This window comes from Panthera tigris, chromosome B4 (assembly GCF_018350195.1).
Source record: "Panthera tigris isolate Pti1 chromosome B4, P.tigris_Pti1_mat1.1, whole genome shotgun sequence".
NCBI classification, from domain to species: Eukaryota; Metazoa; Chordata; class Mammalia; order Carnivora; family Felidae; genus Panthera; species Panthera tigris.
The window spans coordinates 130900112-130926769 of record NC_056666.1 but is presented as its reverse complement, the minus strand read 5'-3'; the positions used below and the strand labels follow the sequence as shown (position 1 = coordinate 130926769).

Sequence of the window (26658 nt, the reverse complement as noted above, 5' to 3'; positions counted from 1 at the left end):
ATTTCTTCTGGATTAAGTTACCATTATAACTATTATTAGAACACAATTAAACAAAGCATCATAAATACATCAAACCTCTTAATAACTATTAAACATAGTACATTTTTTATTGGGAATGTATCTTTTAAAAACAAGATGGAGGCAGATTAAGAAAAAAAGATCCTGCATCCATGGAATAGTATTACTTTTGGGTATTCTTTTTTTTTTTTTTTTTTTTACATTTTTTATAGCTATAAGTGCTGAGATTCTTTGATCACATAATTTAGTAGGTGGGAATGGAAAGAACTTTGTTATAGTAATGTCACTCAGTTCTTTAATCTTTCAAGCTATATGCCAAAAATCTAGTAATCTATCTTAAATTATTTTTGACAATCTATTGGCTGAAAATTCTACGTGGTCCTCTTTCCATTTGTTGAAAGCAAAGAACTGGAAATCTCTTACTTTGCAAAAGGATGTGTTACCAAGTCATTAGAATCATTTCCTTTTCTCACTTCAATATCGTCATTTCTAATTGTCCCTGTATTCAGCACCTCTGAGGTTTTACATGCATAGCAAAGTCCATAGTGAGATTAAAAAAAATTTTTTTAATGTTTATTTATTTTTAATCTTTATTTGAGAGAGACAGAGTGTGAGCAGGGAAGGAGCAGAGAGAGAGGGAGATACAGAATCCGAAGCAGGCTCCAGGCCCTGAGCTATCAGCACAGAGCCCGACGCGGGGGCTCAGAATTCGCGAACCGTGAGATCGTGACCTGAGCAGAAGTCGGATGTTCAATCGACTGAGCCACCCAGGTGCCCCAAAGTTTATTTTTGAAAGACAGAGAGAGACAGAGCACGAGCCGGGGAAGGGCAGAGAGAGAAGGAGACATAGAATTTGAAGCAGGCTCCAGGCTCTGAGCTGTCCGCACAGAATCCGACACGGGGCTTGAACCTACTAACTGTGAAACCATGACTTGAGCCTACGTCAGATGCTTAACTGACTGAGCCACCCAGGCGCCCCCATAGTGAGATTTTGGATAGAAGAGAAATACTCTTTTTGTTTGTAAAATCGGAGGGTGACATTTTAAATATATTTCTCAGTTTTACCAATTTTAGAGAAAAGTATGTATGAAAGTTCATGCTTTGGAAATAGATTTCCTAAAAACTCTGTTTCAGTGTGTCCCTCACATACCATAGTTTAAAGGCAACTTCTTTAAGTTACCTTTGTTGACTGAAGTATGTCCGTATTCTCAACTTATATCTAAAGTACAATGAACCAAGCTAGCAAAAAACTAACGTCAGTCCTACCAAGACAGAAAGCAGGGCAACTGCATTTCACCTCTGGGTGAGTTTAATGACCCAAATTGCAGAGTTGTATCACTGAGAAGAGAGAATGTATGTATAGAACTTAGCATGGGTGGTTGATGGTGAAAGTAGCTTAAAAACAAAAACCTATGGCTTTAAATCTAAACAAGAGGAATAACTCTCTTCGTGGTTGGCAGTTGGGTTTTGAATACAAATTTTACTGCTGTGATAACAATAAAACAGATAAAATTGAAAATGGCAGGGGCGCCTGGGTGGCACAGTCGGTTAAGCGGCCGACTTCAGCCAGGTCACTATCTCGCGGTCCATGAGTTCGAGCCCCGCGTCGGGCTCTGTGCTGACAGCTCGGAGCCTGGAGCCTGTTTCCGATTCTGTGTCTCCCTCTCTCTCTGCCCCTCCCCCGTTCATGCTCTGTCTCTCTCTGTCCCAAAAATAAATAAAAAACGTTGAAAAAAAAATTAAAAAAAAAAAAAAAGAAAGAAAATGGCATTGGTATTGGCACACGGAGTGCAGAAGGCAAACCAAATTCGCAGGAAAACTTGACAACTGAAAGAGAATGATCATCCTGGGATCCCGCAGGGAGGGAGTGTAGCATAGGGGTCCTAAAACAGTGGTTCCCGATTGGAGTCATTCTCAATGTTCCCGAGGAGACAACCCCCCCCCCCCAACGAATTCTCTGGCCCAAACTGTCACCAGTCCTATGTGAAAACCTTCTCCGAGCACCCAGGTTTGAGTCCCAGCTATGCCAATGGCTCTGTGACCCTGGCTGAGTGACTTAATCTTCCTAAGCCTCAGCCTTTTTTCTGAGAAAGTGATATTTCCCTTTATTCTGAGAAAGTGATCTCTTCTGAGAGATGGTAACAGGCAACGCCACTCTGAATGGGATTTTCATTGGCTCTAAAATCCTATGGGGTACTGTTACCTCGTTTACAGATGAGAATAAAATAAAATAAAGTAACAGCTCATAGCACATGCCTAGGATATGGTGAGCATGAGCATTCCGTGGTCGTCGGTTCTCAGGGTTGTTTTTTTTTTTTTAAGGGTTTATATTTTTAGGGAAGTTTTAGAATTACAACAAAATTGAGAGGAAGGTACAGAGAGTTCCTATCTACCTCCCGTCCTACACATAGAGCCCCTCGCCATTATCAACCCTCTCCACATTCGTTACAATTGATGAACTTACGTCGATATATCATCATCACCCCAAGTCTGTAGTTTACATTATGGTTCATTCTTAATGTTGTACATTCTCTGGGTTTCGATAAATGTATAATAATACGTATTCACACCATCATGGTACCACACAGAATAGTTTCACTGTCCTAAAATTCCTCTGTACTCCCATCTACTGATTCTTCCTCCCCCCGCCCCCTCACCGGTATCCCCTGATACAATCACTGATCTGTTTATTATCTCCATTGTTTTGCCTTTTCCAAAAGGTCATGCAGTTAGACTCATACAGTATGTAACCTTTTTCGATTGGCTTCTTTCACTTAGAAATACACAATTACGATTTCTCAAGGTCTTTTCGTGTCTGGATAGTGCATTTCTTTCTGGTGCTGAATAACATTCCGTTCCCCTGATGTACCACAGTTTATCTGGTCACCTACTGAAGGACATCGGGGTTGCTTCCAAGTTTTGGCAACTGTGAATAAAGCTGCTATGGCCACCCGTGTGCAAATTTTTGTGCGGACTGAAGTTTCAAATGTTACAGGTGATACCAAGGGGCACAACTGCTGGATCATACAGTTTTCAAATAAAGATGAATTGAGCAAAGCACATTTCCTTTTTCTCAACAGTCGTGGCTGTTAGTGATGAAATTCCTAGGTTCTCTGACCGCTCTACTTAATAAAAATCTTTCTCTGTGTTTAGAAAAAATTTAATAAGCTTCAACCATCTTTGGTAAGAAAACAGACATATATCAAGAATGAGAGGGGCGCCTGGGTGGCTCAGTCGGTTGGGCGTCCGACTTCGACTCAGGTCATGATCTCGCGGTCTGTGAGTTCGAGCCCCGCGTCGGGCTCTGTGCTGACAGCTCAGAGCCTGGAGCCTGTTTCAGATTCTGTGTCTCCCTCTCTCTCTGACCCTCCCCCGTTCACGCTCTGTCTCAAAAATAAATAAAAAAAACATTTAAAAAATTAAAAAAAAAAAATGAGAAATGCATACTGTGGATTCACTTTATAATCAAAAACTTGTCTGACATAGGAAGACTAAAAGTTCACTTTTTTTGGACGTGGTATTAATCAAATAATGACATAAATATAGAATTGCATGCCGTGAAAAGTTTTATAAAGACAAAGGAGCTATGAGATGCTGTCAGACAAGGACCTGATCTCGTAGCAAAATACAAATTATTTCTCCTCAGCAAAATGTAGGGAGGGTTTCAGTGGAGCTACCTTACTTTATAAATTGTTATATGGAGAGCCTCATATTTAATTACTTAGCATCCATGATAAATAGGCAAACTAGTCCAAAGTATTCTTTCAGTGCCCATACGTTCTAAATCACGGGAGCTTGACCGTTGTGCCACTCCTACAAGATTTATCCTTGAGTATTTATTTCCTATCCCACCCATTAGCAAATCACTGGCTAAATTTCCAATCAGACCGTTCCTCTTTCACCCAGTGCTATTAACCTGCACCAAGCCCATCATCTCTTGCCTGGACTACTGCACCAACCTCCTAATTAATCTGCCTCCTGCTGCACTAGCCCACTCTCAATTTTTTCTCCACACTGTCATCATAGGGGTCCTTTCATTATGTCACTCGGCTGAAAACTTTCCGGAGATTTCCATTTTACCAAAAGGAAAAGATAAAGTTCACAATCTGGCCCTCTCTCTTTCTTCCTCCTCAAAATACGCTGGGCCACATTCTGCCTCAGGGCCTTTGCACATGTTCCATCCCTGTAGTTCTCTGCTTAAATGTCACTTACTTAGGGAGGCCTTCCCCAGGGCATCGTAGGCAAGTAACGCTAGGACACCTACACATTCCCCTCTCCCACGGGCACACAAGTACTATGCCCTTCCTCTCTTTTTTCTGTTTTAGTTGGCGATACTTAACCTACCATTTGTCTCCTCTCCCCCACTAGAGTATAAACTCCATGAGGGCAGGAACCCGGAAGTTCACTGCTCTAACCCCAGGGCCTAGCACAGCGCTTGGCCCATTAGGCAATCGACACTTGTCCAGTGATCCCCACTGCCCATTTGCGTCCATGGTCCCAGCCAGAGACACCTGAACGGCTCGTCACCAAAGCTCCTCTCCCTATGCTTTCATAGCAATTTGGGAAACATTCTCAACAGGGTAGGAGACAACACTCAGCCCCACAGCGAGGGACCTCAAATCTCCCATCTGTAGAAAGAAACAAAAGAGACGACAGATGAGCTGTTCGGAGGGCCCTAGCTGCTTGACGATTCTGCGACACCATCCGGCCTTGCTTGGGAGACTGAAGTTCAGTCTGGGAGAGAAGCAAGCAGGAGGCTGGACGCCAGCTCAGAAGGAATTGAGCGAGAGGAACGCCGTCCGGCCTGGTTAGACACACGTGCTTATGCCTTCACCTCTTCCGTGTCTACAGGCCACAGCTTTTGAGCCTTTTCGTCTCCGGAGAGCGCCAAGGGTCTCCCGAGGGCCTCCGGAGGCGGCGCCGAGATGAACGGCGGCCAAGGGACCCCGGCGTCTATCTATCTCAAGAGGGACCCCACCCACGTTTTGGTTCGCTGCTAGCCGACTGTGCTCAGCCGGGGCCAGCGGGAACGTTCGGCTCAGAAACAGCACTTCGGTGTGAACCGGGCGTCGTGGAGAGGACTTGAACCCAACTGAGACGTCGTCGACGGATCACCTCCCGGAAGAACGGACGAGGCGCATCCATCATGGCTGCCGGCGACGGCGCAGCCAGAGGCAACCGAAAGAAAATGGCGCCGAGGCGCGCGGCCCGTGACGGCAGGCCCAGGCCGGCGGGGCCAGGGAGCCGGCAGCGCTGTTTGGGAGCGCCGGCCAGGGACCCTGAAGACCCTCCTGGGCTTAAGGCGCCTGAAGGCCCTGACACCTGGCGACTGCAATATGGAGGACAGTTATTGTCTCCGCAAAGCAACTTGCACAAGGAGGACGGGAGACCGTCCCGCGTTCGGAGCACGGCAAAATCCTCTATTCTCCAAACAGAATGCGTTACGCACACTGCGCATCTCCGCAATAGTGGGCCGGCTAACGACGCAAAGAATGTTACGTCGCACCGGAGGCTCTTCCCCTCACCCCACCCCACGTTCTAGTTCAGGTGGCGCGAGAACTCTACGCCCGCTTCGTACTTTCTTTTTCTTCTACCGAATGCAGAATGGGCTTGTCTGCGCAACTGACGTAAAGTGCTTCCAAGAATACCCTTAGGACTCCGCGAAGCCCTCGGGCCATTCCAAGACGCTGTTTACGTATCGTCTCCGACGTACGTAGCGTTAAGCTGGAGCAGTCTCAGCGCCGGCCGCCATTTTGTGCAGTCGCTGGGAAGGAAGGAGACGCCTAGACCGCGGCGCTGCCGGGTTTGAGCGTAGCCAAACCTACCCACTGTTTTTATAACCCCGATTCTCTGTGTTTTGCTCCCGTCTCCGACGAGAGAGGCGGCGACGGTGGCGTCTGCGACGGGAGACAGCGCGTCGGAGCGAGAGAGCGCCGCGCCTGCCGCCGCCCCAACAGCGGAGGCGCCGCCGCCATCGGTCGTCACCAGACCGGAGCCGCAGGCCCTCCCGAGCCCGGCCATCCGTGCCCCGCTCCCAGATCTCTATCCGTTTGGGACCATGCGCGGAGGCGGCTTTGGGGACCGGGACCGGGACCGTGACCGTGGAGGGTAAGGGGGGAGGGGGAGAGGGAAGGCCTCGCGTGTGCGTGGGCCGGGGGGGAGGGGGAAGGTTGCTTCCCGAGGAGACCGCAGCCTCCGGCCCAGCGGGAGACCTGGAGCGGACCGCGGGCCCGGGAGCGACGCTCCCGACTCCGGGAGGCGAGGCGACCGGGGACTTAATGGCGGTGTGGGGCGCGGGTCTTCGGGGGGGGGGCCTGCGCCCCGGGATCGCGGGTGAGCCGGCGGGGGGCGGCGGCCTGGCGACGCCCCGGCCCCTCCTCTGCGGACCGCCGTCGTGGCGGGGAGCGGCAGCGGCCGCCCCGGCGCCGCAGACCCGGCCCGGCCTCGCCTCGCCGCCCGGCATTTCGAGCCCGGCCAATTTGGTCAAGTCATTTGATCTCCAGGCCTCAGCGCTCATCTGTGAAACCACGGATGTTCTTGCTGAGAAGAGGAGGAGGTCTCCGAGTTCGGCCTGGGAAAATCTTGACGCCAAATGGCTTCCCTTATGTTGTCGGCCGCCAGAGATCACTGTTAATGGAGCTGGAAACCTGGTTGGAAACTAACTAGAGACCCTAAGGCTGACTTCTCGTTTTAAACGTATTTTTAAATCACCTTTAGTCGTATTTCAGGTAATTCGAAGGAAGCACATTGGACAGTAAAGCAGTGGAATTGCTAGCGATCTAAATGATCTTGTTTGAGGAGGGAGGGGTTGTTTTTATTTTTTTTAATCGTTAGTTTAGGGGTCCCCCCCACCCCGTGTTTCGGTCTCTTTTTCTCCGCTTGGTGTCGGGTATTAGCTTCGCGGCCTAACCAGAAAGTTTTTGGTGGGGTAATGCCACGGTTCCTGGGGTTGAAAGTTAATAAAATTCGACCCGACGTCTTCGCAGATACTGAGATTCAACTTAAAATCCGTAAAAAGAAGAAGTTGCTTAAGAGCTCCATGTTGGTTTGTGCTGTTACTTTTGTGTAATAAAAGTCTTAACCTCTGGATAAAAAGTCATGGAACGCCACTTATTAACATATATGTGACCTTGGGCAAGATCCTGGACCTTTGTGAGCCTGTTTTCTCAGCTGAAGATGGGCATAATACTTGCCTTTACTTTGCATTGTTCTCTGGAATTAAGATACCATGTGAAATTGTCTCTTTGTAGTAGGGTGTTCTGTTACTTGATGTTTTCTTCAAACATTTTTGTTTTTTGTGGTTCAGATACACACGTCCCAGACGTACGAGTCACAAGCACTTCAGTTATCATTTGAGTTGCAAAATAAAAGATTATTTATGCTTTGTTAGGAAGGAAAATATTTGATCTTAGTGTTAAATTTGGAGGGCTAGAAGTGGAGTGTTTGCTTAGTGTTTCACAGTATAGCTAAATTTAGAAGTCAGTTTCTGTGCAACCATTTAGGAAAGGGAATTTGAGGTTAGCTAGTAAATTTGAAAATGACCAAGTAATTCCCCTCTTAAGCTTTATACTGTAGACATTAAAATGCAGAGAAACCTTGTACACCTTCCCCAGCATTTGTATACAAAAGCGTTTATACCAGCATTGTTCATGTTAATAGTGGACACAGCTCCTGTGTATGTCTGGATAAAGTGTGGGTATTTATACAAGTAGAATACAACACAACAGTGAAAAGAAAAAAACTTAACATCAACATGGATGACTCACAAACATTAAGTAAAAAAAATCGTGGTAAAAGGATAATAGCTATAAAGACGTATATGACAAAACTATGAAGCAAAATTTGAGATGGTTGTTAGGGGGTTTGTGAACTTGAAGTGGGCACAGGGAGCTACCAAGGTACTGATAATGTCCTCTTTGCTGTGGGTGTTTGGTTTAATACTTAATTTCATCGTATATATGCTGTAACAATAAAAATAAATTATTTTAAAAGAGGAAAAAGTGAATTACTGATCCCTACTTTATCCCATATTGACTATCAGATGACATTTTAGGCTTTAAAAATGGTTCATATCAACAAAATGACACTTTTTCATAATGTCTGTGTCTTAATTCTACCTTTACCATGAAATTTCATTTACGATTTAAATTGCTGTTTTTCTTAACTGAGTGTTAACAGAGCTGAAATGGATTATTAGTTTGAACAATGGATTATTTGAACATTTTATACATTGTAAATTTAAACTGGCATGATGTTGCTGAATCTTAAGAGCTGCATTTATTGCAAAGTCAAACTTCATATGCAGTCAAGACCTTAATGAACAGTATGGTATGTCAGGGATTAGGATATGTGCTCAAAAATTCTGTGAAAGTAAAAGGCTATCTTACTTGGGTTAGCTTTATAAAGGTGCAGCATATTTTTGAAGAATCCCGTGTTTCAAAATAATATATTTGTAGTATAGAGTAGTATGTCTTGGAGAATGAAATAGTCAAGATGATACGGGGGAAAAACCTCTTCCTTTGAATAAGCCTTTAAAGGAACCTGACTTTCCAAAGTTCTCTTGTAGATCATTAGTTTAAGGTCTGGACAGCATTGGAATGCAGCAGCATGGAAAGAGCACCTAGGAACTACATAAATTAGTAATAGTATAAACTAGGCTGACAGTCTCTCGAAAAATAGTATAAACTAGGCTGATAGTCTCTCAAAATTGGTCCTATAATTCTTTGCAAACCTGACAATCAAAATGCTTGACTTACCTACTTACTTAGAACTGTTGCTTCCTTTACAGGGAGGAAAGTTGACCCAGGTGGTCTTTGATCTGTTCGGTATTGACCTTTGGGCCTGAGGGCAAGTTGAAGAAGTCGTTGATCTATGTCTTCAATAGACGTATCTTTGTAACATGCTTCAGTTTTGATTCCTGATTTCTGTTAACAGTTCAGTAGTATACATGGAATCTGTCAAGTTCTGCCTGTTGAGTGTAGGTACTCAGTGGTCCCAAGAAAATTTCCTGCGGTCAGTCTTTGTATTTAGAGAACTATCTAGTTGGGTAAGTTTTAGGAACACTTTGAATCCTAGGGAATTGAAGCCCTTTAAAATAATACAGCTACTGCCTGTCAGTTGTGATGTGGAACCATCTGCAAGATGATGTGAGTGGGTTAGAGTGGAAAGGGGAAGTTAAATTCAGTATAGTATTTTGGGAGGTAAAGAAATGGAATGGAAACATCATGTAAGTGTATACTACTTGTATTCAAAACAATGGCCCACACTTCAGTAGGTTGAAACACAGGAATGAAGATCATCTTTGTGGTCTAGGAAGAGTAGGACATTGCAAGTTGGCCTAGTGGTCATATTTGTATTCCAGTTGAACTTGTCTGTTACGAATGTTGGATAAAACAAAGATCGGCCTTAAATCTGTTTGAGTTTTTAAAACCCTAAGTAAGGGGTTCCTGTCTGGCTCAGTCAGTGGAGCATGTGATTCTTGATCTTGGGATTGTGAGTTCGAGCCCCATGTTGGGCATAGAGGTTACTAAATAAAAAAAGACAAAAAAGAAAAACTTAAATAAGACTCAGTAGTGTTTTCTTCGGCACATTTATAGTTAACAGTACTATTTCCCTGGGAACAAAGAGGAGAAGGTAAAGGTGGCAGTTAAGAGGAAGGAGAGGTCATAAATCATTTCTGGCTATTCATTAGCATTAACTAAAGGTGAAGAGTAGCCTCTTGGTCTTATAGGGGCCCTGGTAGTTTTCCTTAGCTTAGCAGACAACAGGAGTACTTACCACAGTTACGGGTAAGGAGTCCACGAAACTGTTGCAGGTATGGGGCGACTTGCTTCAAGTGGATCTTTCTACCTGTCCACCTGCTTGCCTTTAATTTAAACATAAACTAATGTCTTCCTTTGCCTACGTGTCTGATTGTTCTACGAGAGTAGAGATTTCTGTTTTATTCAGTTTAGTATCTCCAGGAACCGCTTAAAACAGTACCTGGTGCAGTAACTTTGTTGAATGAATACAGTTACGCTAACTTGTATTGAATACTATGCCAGGTACTTTTTTTTAATACTTCTCACACATTCGTTTCATCTTCATAGCGGTCTCTGAAATAGGTGGTGGTAGTAGTATTTCCACTTACATAAGAAACAGGTACAGAGAAGCTAAACTGTTCATAACAACATCTTAAGTAGTAGAATCAAAATTCAAGCCTTTTCAGTGATTCCCGAATCTGGTTGTAATCCCTAGGATACATGTCTGTAAACATAAAAGAGTTTTTAATTTTTCACTCCTCATAACCATACCTGTAACAATATTAGTAAAGGAAGTTTTATGAACCCTTTTCCTCCATACCTTTGAGTAAGAAAAACATATTCTTGGAGGGGCCTGGTAGTATCCTAAGAGAAGAGTTTTTTGCTTGTTTTTTATGGCACCTAAGGTGCCACCCTCGTAAGTAAATACTCAGTAAAGTAAAAATTTTGGTGTTTCTAGATTTGGAGCAAGAGGTGGCGGTGGCCTTCCCCCGAAGAAATTTGGTAATCCTGGGGAGCGTTTACGTAAAAAGAAGTGGGATTTGAGTGAGCTCCCCAAGTTTGAGAAGAATTTTTATGTAGAGCATCCGGAAGTGGCAAGGCTGACTCCGGTAAGTTTTGGGGGTTTATTTCACCTTTTTTGTATACACGGTAACGAACTCAGTTGACATATTAGGCAGTCTTTACTCACACTGCTATTACTTGTTTTGTTCTAGTGTGGTACCTAGATTCTTCTTTGTTTGGTTTTCATTTATTGGTATACTTCCCAATTGGTCATGTAGGAGATTTCAACTGTATAGGAGGTTCATGTTTTTTCATCTGTGAAGTTAAAATGAAAACATCGACATAAATATAGGGGCCCTTGGCTGTCTCAGTCAGTTAAGTTGTCTGACTGTTGATTTCACCTCAGGTCGTGATCTTAACCATTGGTGAGTTCAAGCCCCGTGTCAGGCTCTGTGCTGACAGCATGGAGCCTGCTTGGGATTCTCGCTCTCTGCCCCTCCCCCCACTTAGACTCTTGTGTGTGCTGTCTCCATAAACTTGAAAACATAAATTAAAAAAATAAAACATTGGTCTAAATATACTTCTGTCTGTCTTTTTTTAACCTCATTGTGATTGTTTTGGACTCTACTCATGAAATGATTACTTGTTCAGAAGAAGGTGTAATGGAAAGAGCATTTGGTTCCGAGTTCCACCGTTTCTCCTTCCTACTTCTGACCTTGGGCACGTTACTTAATATTTTGAAGTGTCTCGTTTTCTCGTGGGGAAAATGGAACTCTTACCGTTATCACTTCATGGACTCACAAAGTTGGGAGGATCCTTACAAATTGGGTGACGTTGAACGTATGTGAAAGAGCTGTTAGAAGTGGTAGATATATTTTCCAGCGTAATCGTGGAATGGATGATAATTGTTGAGCTTGATTGGCAAGTAAAGTTTGGCGTGTTTAGAATAACTTTGTTCACTTACTTGTTTTACTTTGTTTTCTTCCATAGTACGAGGTTGATGAACTACGCCGAAAGAAAGAAATTACAGTGAGAGGGGGGGATGTTTGTCCTAAACCTGTGTTTGCCTTCCATCACGCTAACTTCCCACGTAAGTGTTCTTTAATCCAGGATTTTACTTGTTAGTTTTTATTGAACCGTGAACATGGGTAACGGGTTATTCAAAGGTTTTCATTCGGGCTCAGGATTTTGTTGAAGAGGCAAATAGAAACCCTTCACAAAGGTGATGATAAATGTTTTGTTTTATAATTTCAAGGCTTGGAAGTAAATGCTGTATTAATTGAATAAGAGATTTTTTTTTATGCTTATCTGTTCATTTATTTATTTATTTCATCTTCCCCTGGAACTTTTGTCTCCTTCTTTCAGAAAGTAGAATGAAATTGCTTTCTAGCTGGATATGACTTGGCAGACAATACATGACTGACAGCCATGTGCCCACTCTATACCTTACGGCAGTGGTTTTTAAAGTATTAAGGGGGGGGGGGGCGCCTGGGTGGCTCAGTCGGTTGAGCGGCTGACTTTGGCTCTGGCCATGATCATGCAGTTCATGGGTTCGAGCCCTCGTTGGGCTCTGTGCTGACAGCTCAGAGCCTGGAGCCTACTTCAGATTCTGTGTCCCTCTCTCTCTGCCCTTCCCCCACTCATGCTCGCTCGCTCGCTCTCAAAAATAAACATTAAAAAAAATTTTTTTAAGTATTGAGGGGAAGGGTAGATATATCTAGCAGCAGCATTCAGAGAGGTAGTCGTCATCGGGTCAGAGATTCAGTAACTAAAGAAAGAAACAGCACTTTCCTTGGAGGGATGTAAAGCCGGGTAAATCCTTCCTTTGATGAGTTGAACGGTTTTTTTAGAATTCTCTTGGCCGTGTTCTTAGTTTTTTATCTAAAAGCAGTAATGGTTGTTCTCTTACAGAATATGTAATGGATGTGTTGATGGATCAGCACTTCACAGAACCAACTCCGATTCAGTGCCAGGGATTTCCGTTGGCTCTCAGTGGCCGAGATATGGTGGGCATTGCGCAGACTGGGTCTGGGAAGACATTGGCGGTACGTACCACCAGGAGGGGAAGGTTAATATTGTGGTGACTTATTTTGCTATTCTGATTATCCCATTAATTCTTAATTCTTGGAAAGTTCTGATTCAGATGGTATAGGTAGTATTTTAGCTTTCTTAGTTATGTGAGATCATGTGCAAGTATTTTGTGTTCAAATTTACATTGCATGTGTGTTTAACAGTTGTGAGTTCTGTTTTCATTTTTGTGATTAGGCATTATCAGTTACTGTGATAATTTAAGGTAATGGCTTAGTTTTGGAATAAGACTGTCATTCTTTCCCCCCCCCCCCAGTATTTGCTGCCTGCAATTGTTCATATTAACCACCAGCCATACTTGGAAAGGGGAGACGGCCCAATTGTAAGTGTGTTTATGATTATAAAATTAACTGTAATTTATTGATCACTGTGTTTCAGGCACTGTGCTTTGCATGTGTTTTCAGATTTCATTCTCAAGTCCATCCTCCATATCTGAAAGTGATACTTTCTTACTGATAAATTTTAACAGTGCAATTAAATGACTAGTCCAAATAGCTATTTTTTATTTATTTTGAGAGAGAGCATGCGCAAGTTGGGGAGGGGCAGAGAAAGGGGGGGAGAGAGAGAGAATCCCAAGCCGACTCCTCACTATCAGTGGGGAGCCCGATGTCGGGCAGACTGCGAGATCCTGACCTGAACTGAAGTCCTGACATTCAACCAACGGAGCCACCCAGGCGCCCCTAGCCAAAACAGCTATTAAATGGCTGAACTTGAGTTTGAACCAATGTTACTTTTAACCATTATATATACTGCTTTCATATATAGGCATTTACTGTGTAGTAAATTCAAATACAGTTCTTAATTGCTCAATGGTGCTGTGAGGGATTAAAGGAAGTGTGAAATGATGTCACTTCTCTGCATGTCAGTCAGATTTGGGGTGTGTATTCTTTGTGGTTAAGTAGTATTTCTGTAAGTGTTTATGGGGCAGGATGATTTTCTGGTTTGATTGTTTTCACTTAGTGCTATTTCCTGTAAGTTTTGTGTAGTGGTTTTCAAACATTTTGGATGTACATTCTTACTTTTTTTTTTAAAAATTGAGGGGTGCCTTACTGGCTCGGTGCAATCAGTAGAGCATGCAACTCTTGATGTCAGAATTGTGAGTTTGAGCCCCACGTTGGGTGTAGAGATTACTTAAATCTTTAAAAAATTGGGCTCGCATTTGATAATGTGTTTACAAACAGGTACGTCTCAAAATATTCGCAAAAAGAAGTAACACGTTACTTTGCATTATATGATACATCATATATTCCATATGGCTAATAGAATCAGCTTTATTATTAGCTAATACTTAACGGATCTGTACACAAAACGGGAGTCATTGATAACTATGTATACGATACCTATTTAAAAGAGTCCTAATTTTGTATTGTTTTGAGTGTTCTAGAAGTCATCATTGTTTTTGCCTTGTGTGTCTGGCTAAAAGTTTAAACTGGAATTCAGAAAAGTGTCTGCTTCTTTCTTGTTTATCTCTTTTTACTAATATTTAATCCGTGGTTAAAGCCACTTGTTCATTCTGTGAGTTGTTAAAACTAGGTGATAAAATCTGTAAATCCACTTAGATAGCAATAAACTGTAATGAATCCTATATCAAAAGTAAACCATCATTCCATATGCTAAATATTGTCACAATTTTTTTGCCACACTCCGGTGCACAGTCTTAAACTCTCTGCCTTCTCTCCCCATCGTGTAATTTTTAAAGTATCAGATTAGACAGTAGAAAGAATTAGATCACCTTTTTGTTCTTTTTCTTTTTTAACTTGGGAGAGGTGTATTAATGTGCATGTTTGTTTCAGTGTCTAGTTCTGGCTCCTACGAGAGAGCTTGCCCAGCAAGTACAGCAGGTGGCTGATGACTATGGCAAATGTTCTAGATTGAAGAGTACTTGCATTTATGGAGGTGCTCCTAAAGGTCCCCAGATTCGAGACTTGGAGAGAGGTAATCTTTTTTAAAATTATTAGCACGTAAGAGTTTTATCAATTTTTATGAATGAAATCGAAGAGGAAAATAGTGGGTCCTTGTGGGAAGAAATTCAGTATTCCAGCAGGTTAGAAATTCTCAGGTATGGTTGAAAGGCTATTAGGGGAAAGTTTAACATCATTAGAGACAAACTTTGTGGAGATTTGGTAATTATACGTCAAGTGTCTTTACATCATGCTCTTCCAAGTATGGTGTTAAATGTAGCTAGTGCTCTGTGGTATTGAGTGCAGCCACCGGAGCTGGTGCTTCTCAGTTTGGTGAGGCTCGGAGAGCGTATGAAGAATTTAGTTGACTAGATCTGCGGTTTTGTTTTATAGGTGTCGAGATCTGTATAGCTACTCCTGGACGCCTGATAGATTTCCTCGAGTCAGGAAAGACAAATCTTCGCCGATGTACTTACCTTGTACTGGATGAGGCTGACAGGATGCTTGATATGGGCTTTGAACCTCAGATCCGTAAAATTGTTGACCAAATCAGGGTGTGTAAAGCTGATGATCGACCATCTTTATGCCTAGTGCCTGTTGCCATCCTTAGCCTGAAAGAAAGCTTTTCTTTTCCTGGTAGCCTGATAGGCAGACACTGATGTGGAGCGCAACCTGGCCAAAAGAAGTAAGACAGCTTGCAGAGGATTTCCTTCGTGATTACACCCAGATCAACGTGGGCAATCTGGAGTTGAGTGCCAACCACAACATCCTCCAGATTGTGGATGTCTGCATGGAAAGTGAAAAAGACCACAAGTAAGAGAGATTTTACCGTTTGGGTGCTATTAAACCTTTCCTAATTATCCTCCAAAATTAAAGCATTTGAGAAACCTGACATTTTTTGAGGCCCCAAAACATCAAAAGCATTACTAGCTTTCTTTATATCATTCATCAGGGCACTGTCGTTAGAAGCAAGGATTCCGGATCCTTAGTTGTGATAGTTACCAGCTGTATAGAACGTAATGTGAAAAAAAAGTACCGTAGTTTTGGGGAGTTATGTTGTAGACCTCCCTTCTACATAGTGTACGGGGAGGCCTTCTCCGAATGACTGTATTTTTGCTCGTCTTGTTTTCAGGTTGATCCAACTCATGGAGGAAATAATGGCTGAAAAGGAAAATAAGACAATAATATTTGTAGAGACAAAGAGACGCTGTGATGACCTCACTCGAAGGATGCGCAGAGATGGGTGAGTGCAGCGCTGAGGTAATTAGCCTCAGGTTTTATATTTATAGTTCAGTAGGAATTTTTAAAGTTTAGATTTCCTCTTTTTTAAAGATTTTTGAAATATTGGTTACTTTTCCTCTGACAGTTGGCCAGCTATGTGTATCCATGGAGACAAGAGTCAACCGGAAAGAGATTGGGTGCTTAATGGTGAGTTCAAAACTAAATATTGTCCGTACTGTTTCCGAGATGGGCACGCTTTCTGTAAAGGACCAGGTAGTAAAGATTTTCTGCTTTGCAGACTCTATGGGGGTTTGTGTCATAGTCGTTCAGGTCTTATGTTACAGCAAAAAGATGGTCAAGAACCATATGAAAAAAATGGTCTGGCTGTGTTGCAGTAAAAGTAAAAATAGATATTGCCAGATTTGATCCATAGGCCAGCGTTTGCCAAACTCTGCCCTTGTTTATTGAATATGAGGGGCATTTTTGGCATATCTCTACTGTCCTTTAAAGTCAATAATGCGGGCTGTTTACACTTTTTCATAACTTACACCACATTTTCGTTCATAAGGTCTTTTTTTTTTTTTTTTTTTTTTTTTTTTAAGCTTATTTTGAGAGAGTGAGAACGCCAGCAGGGGAGAGGGAAAGAGAGGGGGAGAGAGTGTGGGGCTCTAACTCACTGTGAGATCATGACCTGAGGCAAAACCAAGAGTTGGACACTTAACTGACTGAGCCACCCAGGCGCCCCTAAGGTCTTATCTTTAAAATACATACGGGGGCGCCTGGGTGGCTCGGTCGGTTAAGCGTCCGACTTCAGCTCAGGTCATGATCTCACTGTCCGTAAGTTCGAGCCCCACGTCCGGCTCTGTGCTGACTGCTCAGAGCCTGGAGCCTGTTTCAGATTCTGTGTCTCCCTCTCTCTCTGCCCCTCCCCCACTCATGCTCTGTCTCTCTCTGTCTCAAAAATAAACAAACGTTAAAAAAAAAAAAAAATTTAAAATACATACGTTCACCAGCCTGTAAAGCTCCCCAAACCTTGTACTTCTGGAATTTTCACGGAGGCTTCATAACATAGGCTTAATTGATTATTAACTCGATCTCTATCCTCTCCTCTGAGGATGAGGGGTAGGGCTGAAAGTTCCAAGCTCTTATAATCATGGCTTGGTCTTCCTGGTGACCAGCCCCCATCCTGAAGCTTTCCAGGATTCCACCAAGCATTGCCTCAGCACAAAAGATACTTCCGTCACCCAGGATCTTCCGAGAGACTTGGGGTCTGTGTGTCAGGACCTAAGGTCAAAGACTAAGAATAAAAGACTCTCCTAGCATTTCTGTTTACAAGCGTTTTAGGAGCTGAGTGCCAGGAGTTGGGGGCAGAGACGAATACACGTATTTTCTGTTATTTCACAGAGGAAAGTAGGGTTCCTCCTTTCATTTCACATCTTTTAAAGTTGCTTCCTTCTCCTGCCCCTTAACTTTTGGTTTTATTTCATGTGAAAGGTAACTTCAGTGTCATAATTTAAGGGCAAAAAATTGTAGCTCATTTAAATTTTGTTACAAATTGCTACATAGTTTTAACAGTCCTTTTCAGTAGAGGTAGCTTTTGGTCTGTTGCCTCTCTGCTAAAAGTGAGTAGAGTGAAGATTTTCAAAGAATCACTGTTTTCCTTTGAATTTAAAAGAGCTTGGCATGTTCTTGACACCATCACTTGAAATTTAACGTGGTAGAGTGAAAAGGCCAGATAGCTAGGAATGTCTGTGTGGTCATTTTTAAAGATAATCATTTGGCCTTGATTGTATAACTTGGCTTTCGTGGTACTATTCTTGTTTTGCAGAGTTCCGTTCAGGAAAGGCTCCCATCCTCATTGCCACAGATGTAGCCTCCCGTGGGCTAGGTTTGTATAGATAGGCGTCTCTGTCAATGGTATATGTATCTTTTGGTTTAAAGATTTCTTTGTCATTTCAAATTAGAGTCGTGTATACATGTGTTTAGATAAATATCTAAAAGAGAAGAACACAAAGTGTGATAATTTCCCTTCCCCCCACAACTTTTTTTTAACCTTGGTGTTTTTTGTTTTTTGTTTTCTTTTATTTTCAAAGTCTCTTCCTGCTCCTGACAAACAGGCTTTGGTCTGCAGCAAGGCCTAGGCATGACTATTCAAATGGTTAGAGGGGACAGGAGACATTCAGTTGAACAGCTCAGCTTTTTCCTGGTTTTATTCTGTTTTCTGGCTGGATAGGATGAGTCTGATTGAACCTAACTTATTAGAAGCTAGTTTCGGCAGATACTCCTTTCTCTTTCTCTCTCTCTCTCTCTCTCTCTCTCTCTCTCCCTCTCTCTCCCTCTCTCTCCCTCTCTCTCCCTCTCTCTCCCTCTCCCCCTCCCTCCCCCTCCCTCCCCCTCCCTCCTTCTCCCTCCTTCTCCCTCCTTCTCCCTCCTTCTCCCTCCTTCTCCCTCCTTCTCCCTCCTTCTCCCTCTCCCTCCCTCTCCCTCCCTCTCCCTCCCTCCCTCATCCTCCCCCGCCCCTCTCCCTCTCTCCCTCCCTCTCTCCCCCCCTTCTGTATATGCATATACATATATATATATATATATATACACGTGTGTATATATACATCTATATGTATGTGGAGTTCCGATTCCATGAATGCTAACATAATCTTGGTATTTAATGAGTCCATAAATATGTTATCATTCAGTAATTAAATCTGCATTGCCCAATTTTATTCACTGAAGTAAGATAATTGTGTACGCTCAGTTGTCCCCTCCTCCCACCTATGCTCCTATCATCAATGTGCTGTCTTCCAGTTTAAGAACTTAACTTGAAGCTTATGTTCTTTTGGAGGTTTCCACCCATTATGATTTAAATTTATAGAACTATTTTGTGGTACTTGACCCCATTATTTTCTGAGGTACACAGGTACATCTCGAAATTTTTATATCAAAAAAGATGACATTATGTCTGTCACAAAGATCTTTTTAAATTACTGACAGGTGTTTAATTTCTTGCCCAGTAAGGTGAGAAGTACCATATTCCCTTGTAATGCGTAGCGTAAAGAGAAAGCGTTCAACCGGAATACAAGAGAATGAAGGCTTTTTATACATTGCATTCATCATTCCCTCCTTCAGGGGTGGTGGCCTGCAGCCATGACTGAGAATTGTCTCTGCCCTCAGAGGTCATGTCTGGATCTGTGCGGTTAGAACTTGGGCCTGTTGGGAGAAGAGGCTGAGGCCTGAAAGCAGTTTACACAAAAGCTTTCAGTGATGGTGGTTTTTAAACAGGCTTGCTATGTGCTGGTAGCTTCTTTGTGCATCTTGCCTAGACAATTAAAAATACTTCCTCCCTTTCCCCTTGCATTTCTAAACCAAATCAATTGGCTACCATTAGAATAACTTAGACTCTTCATCCCACCCCCACTCATCCAAGTGAGGGGAGAGGGAAGGTACCTGAGTCTGTTTCTTGTTACTCAGCATCAGTGCTTGTTTTGGGCCCCTTTGTTTGCTGCCTTGTAAAAATCAAAAGGAGGGGGAAAACCCACCAAAATGGCAGAATGCTGACCAAGGTCCTACAAGATCCTGGAAAGTGAAGGCTTCTACCTCATAGACAGGGGTGCAATTTTCAGCTGAGTCACCAGGCCTTTTTTCACTTCCTGTCCAGCGATGGCCTCTTAAATGTTCCCTTCAGGTAAGTTCTTCAATTCCCATAGTTTTACGATAGTCATCCTCAGGAAACCACTATTCCCTTTGCGCTGGGATATTTTTAATTTTTCTTTTTCTTTTTTTTTCGTTTAAACTACACACTGTTAAACTAAAAGTATTGAATTGATTTTGTTTTGTTTTTTAACAGAAGCTTTGATATCAGCTGCAGATCACTCAGTACATGGCCGAGGCAAATCTACATTGGCCCGAAGCAGCTCTAGATGAGCCTGTTGGCTAGTCTCAGTCCCTCCCAATTAGTGATTGGGAGGGGTTTGTCAGACAAAAAGTTGTTATCCCGGGCAGCTGGCCAAAACGTTAACTTTTCAGTGTCTTACCCTGCTACAGCATCTCCTCTAAAGGCAGCAAGATCATATTGTGGCAGTGCGCAGATAAGATCAGGGCAGGCCCGACTGGAGAAAACCAAATCCTGCGCTTGCTCTTTGGTGCCCTCAGCCAGCTCTGTGTGCACACACACAGGACCCCTTTCTAGGGTGAAGAACTTGCGACATGTCCGTCCCCTATCGAACCCCTCCAGAAATACTCCCGACTAAAAGTTTCTGAACGGTTGACTCCAGTGCCCAGTGCTTTCTGCTAGGAAAGCACACGTCTGTGCCTCCAGTGCAGTAATTCAGCTTGCTCTGCTGCCCACGGTCCTACACCGTGGGACTGACTCTGAGGAGCATTACCATAGGTCTGAAGATGTGGTCCTGGAGCGTAACTTCCCAGCCCTTCAGCCCACATCCATCCTGGCCCTGGCAATTTTTATTTTTCCTTCGTTGCATCAACGACCCTAGCCGGAGACTCACGCTGCCCCCTGTGATAACTGCCTTCTCGTCTTTCTGGTGTGATTTCAGGACTTTAGGGGTCAGTAAAGACTGAGGAGCCTTTATCGTAATAAGAAACAGACATAATGCCCCTTTCTTCACAGGCCCTTTAACAACAGCTGAATTTTTTTTTTTTTTTTTTTTTAATCATCTCCCCTTTCCCCTGAAATTGATCCAGTCTGGGCAATAGATGCAGTCTGACCCTTTGGATGTAACTTACATTTTTTAATTAATTATTTTTTTCTACAATCACCCCAATTATCCTTGGGGGAGGCGTTGGAGGACCTGAAATTTTTACCCGAACCCAGGTTCTCCGGCGCTTGGCAACCAAATGGGGCTACAGAGAAGCATCTAAGCCAGTTCACAGAGCGAGCGTGTGTGGGGACTTCTCACTGCCACGGACCCTTGATGCATGCTCCCCGCGCTCCAGTGGTCCCGTGTCAGAAGGCGGAGTTTTCGAAAGGAGGCCGCCAAAAATAAAAGGCAAAGAGACGGGATCGGCTGCAGCGGTTTCCCAAAGGAGGAGGGAGTGTGCATCGGTCTGGTAACAAACAGAGAATGTTTTTTAATTATTTATATCACAAAAATCTGTGTTTTATCTAGGATATTTTCTGAATATTCTTTGTAAAATGCAGATTTTTTTCCACAAAACATTAGGATTCTTTGTTATATTAGACTTGTTTGTTTAAGTAGGTAAAAATCTACATTTCGCTGAAAGCATTACACTAACATTTACATACTTGAAGCATTAGGAGGTTATTCAACCCAATTCCCAGCAGTGGATAGAACATTAAACTTGTGTCTCAAGGTTTCATGGTTTTTCCCACCCTCTTTGGCTATTTTAATTTCCCAGGTTACGTAGACAATCTTTGACAATTGAAGCAAGTACTGAGTTGAAATAACCTTGAGTTGAGCAAAAAAACCTCATTTGGCAGAGCTGGGCTTGGTAGTACAGTGAAATTTTAGTGTAATGTGCTCTTGTGGTAATTGAACGGGGAAAGATAATTCGGATATTTCTGCAAAGGAAAATAGGTGTGTACTGTACTTTGGCTCTGATCAGTTTTTTAAATAAGGAGAGCAAAAATTCTTTTAATCTATTCTGATTGAGTCTCCTTGAAAATGCAGTAAAGTATATATGAAGTTTCTTTTTTCATTTTGCTCTGTGACTGGTTTAAAGGTAAGTTTGTTATACTACTGGTAGATTTTGCCAGGCTTCTCCCAACAGAGTAGAAGTAATTTGATCTTGTAGCTTATCGGTGGTACCACTTTTTTTCTGCATTTCCGGTTTTGAAAAGGAGCTGGAATTCGATACAACTCCTGCCAGTGCGTTGGTTAAAATAAAGAGGCAAGAGTTCGGGTGGTCGAACGGGATTCCATTAGGATTTCATAGCTGATAAAGATGCCGCTTCCTGTGCATGTCCCAAGAATCAGTAATCCTCTTTTACTCTGTTGGGATGAGTCTTTTTTTGTTCCTGTTTGGAATGGTTACTAACTTGATCTTCTTTCCTCTTGCTGTCATCTGCATTCGTGCTTCCCACCTGTTGTTGGCATGTCCTTTACCTTCTCTTTCCCTGCCACATCAACCTACACACCGATTCGTCGTTGGCCTCGAAGATGTGGAAGATGTCAAGTTTGTGATCAACTATGACTATCCAAACAGCTCTGAGGATTACGTGCACCGTATTGGCCGAACGGCCCGTAGCACCAACAAGGGCACTGCCTACACCTTCTTCACCCCAGGGAACCTAAAGCAGGCCAGAGAGCTGATCAAAGTGCTGGAAGAGGCTAATCAGGCTATCAATCCAAAACTGATGCAGCTGGTGGACCACAGAGGAGGCGGCGGAGGAGGGGGTAAGGGTAAGTCCTGGAGTTTTCCAGGTACTGCCAAGGTATCTTTTTGGGCTCATTGGGCCTTTTTTTGGTTTGCTTAAGTCCTGTGAAGACTTTGAAGTGTTACTGAATAACAGAGGATAGTGATTAATAGGTTTTCATAATTGTTCCTGAGTAAGACCACGTGATTGGGGCGGGGGGTGGGGGGGCTGTCATGTTTGGCCTCCTAGCAGCATGGTATTTCCACAGACAGTAATCTAAAACTGACTTTTGTGTTGTGAAGTATATGGTGCATGTTCAAAATTAAGGTGAATTACGGTTATTTTTAATACCTTCAAAAACTTTAGTGTATTAGGCTTTCAGTTTCTCATGTGAAGAGAGCAGTAATTTTATATCGTTTTGTGGCAGTAGAAACAGGTATAGTTAACGAATATAAAAATTGGATAGTTCTGGGACACCTGCGTGACTCAGTTGGTTAAGCATCCCAGCTCTTGATCTCAGCTCAGGTCTTGATCTCGGGCATGAGGTCGAGCTCCGCCTTGGGCTCCTCACTAGGCATGAAGCCTACTTAAAAAAAAAAAATGGATAGTTGCAAAATAGGCTAGGGTCATAGCTTCTGAACTACTATTTTGGTATTCTTTTGTCCCAAACTTACTGCATGCTAAAGCTCTGTGTCTGAATTACCTGAACGGTTTTTAAAATACAAGGTTTTTGGTTTATTTGTAAGTGGGTTTGGAATTGAGCCTAGGAACTTCAAGTTTGTGAGGTAACTTTGACGCGGCTAGGCCCACGGAGCAACGTCCGAGAGCTGGTGTGCGCTAGTAGACGGTCCTCGTAGGGTCATAGCAACTTGGCTGCTTACCTTTTTGCGTTTAATGTTTATTTATTTTTGAAGGAGAGACAGAGCGTGAGCAGGGGTGGGGCAGAGAGAGGGAGAAACAGAATCTGAAGCACGCTCCAGGCGCTGAGCTGTCAGCACAGAGCCCAGTGCAGGACTTAAACTCACGAGCTGTGAGATCATGACCTGAGCCCAAGTCAGACGCTTAACTGACTGAGCCACCCAGGCGCCCCACTGTCTTTTTATTTTTAATCTATGGTAAGTCACCTCAACTTCTTTACCATTGTTGCTACATTTGTAAGATTGTTTCTTAATAATCCTCAAAGAAAAGGATTTACAATGGTGAGAAGCTGAATGTCTTTTCGTGTTTACCATTCTTTTGAATATGTCCTATTAAAGAATCAAATGGTGGGTATCTTTTAAAGTAACGGATTTGGAGGCTGGCCTGGGTAAAAATCAGATCAAGAAGGAACGTTGACTGCTTTTGTACCCGGTAGAAGTTTTTACACGTGGTCGTGTGTGGACTGTATTTCTGGCATTAAAAACTCCTCGTGTCCTCCCATCAGGAGGTCGTTCTCGATACCGGACCACTTCTTCTGCCAACAATCCCAATCTGATGTATCAGGACGAGTGTGACCGGAGGCTTCGAGGAGTCAAGGATGGTGGCCGGAGAGACTCTGCGAGCTATCGGGATCGTAGTGAAACCGATAGAGCCGGTTATGCTAACGGCAGTGGCTATGGAAGTCCAAATTCTGCCTTTGGAGCGCAAGCAGGCCAATACACCTATGGTCAAGGCACCTATGGGGCAGCTGCTTATGGCACCAGTGGCTATACAGCCCAGGAATATGGCGCTGGCACTTACGGGGCTGGTAGCACCACCTCGACTGGGAGAAGTTCACAGAGCTCTAGCCAGCAGTTTAGTGGGATAGGCCGGTCTGGGCAGCAGCCACAGCCACTGATGTCACAACAGTTCGCACAGCCTCCGGGAGCTACCAATATGATAGGTTACATGGGGCAGACGGCCTATCAATACCCCCCTCCCCCTCCTCCCCCTCCCCCTTCACGTAAATGAAACCACTTGAGTGGTAGTGACTTGCGCAGACTTAACTGCATTTAAAGGAACGCTGTCTTTCCCTTTTATTTCTCTTCCCCTTTTCTTTCTTTTTTTTATTTTCCCCCCAACCATTGTGATTTGTCTTTCATGCAGATTAGTTAGAATTCACTGCCAGGTTTCTTCTGTCCGCCAAAATGATCCAGTCTGAAATAACAGATTTTGTAAAAACGTATATATAGCCGACTGGAAGAGATTCTTTTTTTTTTTTTTCCCCAACTTCTTGCATGTTGAGGATACTTGAGCTATTTTTCATCTTAAAAGAAAAAGTAAGGTATTAGGCCCTTTTGTGGGAGCCCATTTTTGTTGTCCTGAGTTGGGGGTAGGGGGGGGAGGGTAGAGGGTTGAATTCTGCAGAAGAAGGTGGCATCTGTGCTTTAGATTGCTCTCATTACTGGGTTAGAAAACCAAGAGGGAATTCCCTGCACATTCTGTAATACTTTTTAATGTTCCTTGGGCCTGATGAGTATTTAAGACAATGCATTGGCCGTTGTCATTTTGGCTGATTGCTCGTTAAGCGCATTTGACAGTTAAAAAAATTCCTAATTGGTTTTGTCTCCCTTATATCTGCCTTGCCCCTTCCCAATTACTGAAAAATAACCATTTTAGTCAGGTTAGACATTGAATTGCTGAGTCTGAGTTTCTTAAGTGTGTCTTTTAAAAACCCCAAGTGTTTATTGAAATGGTGAAACGTAGCATCTCGGCGTCTGGGTGGAAGCTGCCTAGTTTTCTTCCCCACATAACCAGGGACCATCTGTGAAATTCATTTTCCAACTAGATAGTTGCTCGGGGCAGAATGAACGTAAATGCTCACTGAAAATTTATTAACCAGTTAAATAATTTAACCAGTTACATATGCGTTCACCTGCAGTGTAAAAACCACTTTTAATTATAAACAGTATACTCAGTGGCAAAGTTTCTTTTTAAACTCCGTATCTATAAAGCTAGAATAAAAGCAACTCTTGCCAGCTACTCTGCCCTTTCGGCCAAATTCTCTTGAATAAAGAACCTTCGGGGTCTGTTAAGAAAGAACTCTTAATTCTCTTCATACTCTTCTCTGCAGTGCTTTGTTGTAACAGCTTTGGGATGCACATTTTCTTCAGCATCCTTTTGCACTCAGCTTTTTACAGGTAGGTAGTGCTTAAGAGAAGTTACAGAGGACTAAAGCCTAAGTCCTTTCACTTTTCCTCCTTCCGAAGGTAGGTGAGTTTGTCCCCTTTAGAATGATACTGTTTAACTGAGACTCCCTGTAGCACACGGGCCTAGAAAGAATTCTCTGCTCTTGTGGTCACCGTAACAGGACAGGGAAACCAGACAGCACCAGAAACCTCTTCCATATCCAGTGTTGGACTATTAATTTTTTTATGCTATTGGTATCGTTCATGAACAATGTAGTTAAAGGGGGAAGGCTCCACTGCGTCCTTTGGCTAAGGCCTGAGGGTGCTTGCTGGTTTGTAATATCTAAATACTTGAGGTTCTTTTGTTTTTTTCTTTTCTTTTTAAAATTCTTCAGGGAGAGAGAAGGGATGGTTTCTGAGGGGTTCTGAAAAGTATGGTTGAATGTGCAACATACAGGTAGGTTGTCAGCATAAGCTGAAATCTGTGCATGTGAGAACTTTGACATGTCGTCTCCCCCCAGTCCCCCCCACACTTTCTTCTTCCTTTACTTCTCTTTTTTCCCCCCTTATAGAAGTTGAGGCCGAGGGAGGATGGTAGGCACAGGAAAACTTGGGCAGAACCGCTCTGTGCTTTCAAACCAAAGTGCCCCCCGCCACAGAAAAATTGTGTCTGAGCACTGACCAGTCCATCGTAGACATTTCTTTCTACATCAGACTCGTGACTATTTTTAAGCAGAGGTGCCACTGTAAGGGGTGCCGTTTGCTCTCTCGCAGGTCTTAAAGCCTCCTTTGGTGGTGAAGGCCTCTGGGCCCGCAGACGGCATTCGGTCTGCCACTCGCTTCCCTTTTTCCGCCAGGGATATTGTGGTCGTAGAGTCAAAAGAACGGCATAGCCCGAATCTCAAAAGCTATCGTGGCCTGAGTGCAGCTGAAATCGGGCAGAGTTTTTCCTAAACGGCTTTAGAGTAACTCTTCTGCCTCTACGTCTGTCCCTCATGATTCAGGCTCTGCCTTTGCTTCAGGACATGAGCAGAAGAGTCCTCGTGTGAGGCTAGTTACTGCAGTCACGGTTGAAACTCATTTAGGGAAAGGATTTCAAAATTAAGCTCTGGGGCTGCTTCTCCCCAGTTCCTCCCTAACCATTTGTTGTGTGGACTTCTCTCATCTAAAAGGTTGGTGGCTTTTGCTTGGGATCAGTGCTCTATTCATGTTCTTGCTGGTCTCTGAACACATTCCTGTCGCATTAAGACTTGAAAGATGTGTAGATGTGTGATGTTCAGGCACAGGATTCTAAGAGCTACGTTACTGTTCTTAGTTTGTCAATTGTCCTTTTGATACCATCTTGTTTTCTTTTGTAGGTATAAATAAAACACTGTTGACAATAAGGTGTGAGCTTTTTATTGCACAGGACAGTGGTAGTCGCCTTACAGTTTTTATTCGCTTCAGGACCAAGTTTGGGGCGTGTTGGGTTGAGTAGTAACCTTAGCACCTAAAAA

At 43.3% G+C, this 26658-nt stretch overlaps 1 protein-coding gene across 1 annotated transcript; it reads left to right on the top strand.

The window, feature by feature from the left end:
- Nucleotides 1–5164: 5164 nt before the first annotated feature.
- On the top strand, nt 5165–26547 carry DDX17 (DEAD-box helicase 17). The gene is made up of 14 exons (XM_042993718.1): nt 5165–5416; nt 5834–6126; nt 10498–10648; nt 11532–11631; nt 12453–12586; nt 12886–12951; nt 14423–14564; nt 14924–15084; nt 15171–15343; nt 15663–15773; nt 15897–15958; nt 17580–17639; nt 21880–22122; nt 23500–26547. The coding sequence occupies exons 1-14, from the start codon at nt 5165–5167 to the stop codon at nt 24003–24005; spliced, it is 2454 nt and encodes an 817-aa protein (XP_042849652.1). The 3' UTR covers nt 24006–26547.
- The last annotated feature ends 111 nt before the right edge of the window (nt 26548–26658 follow it).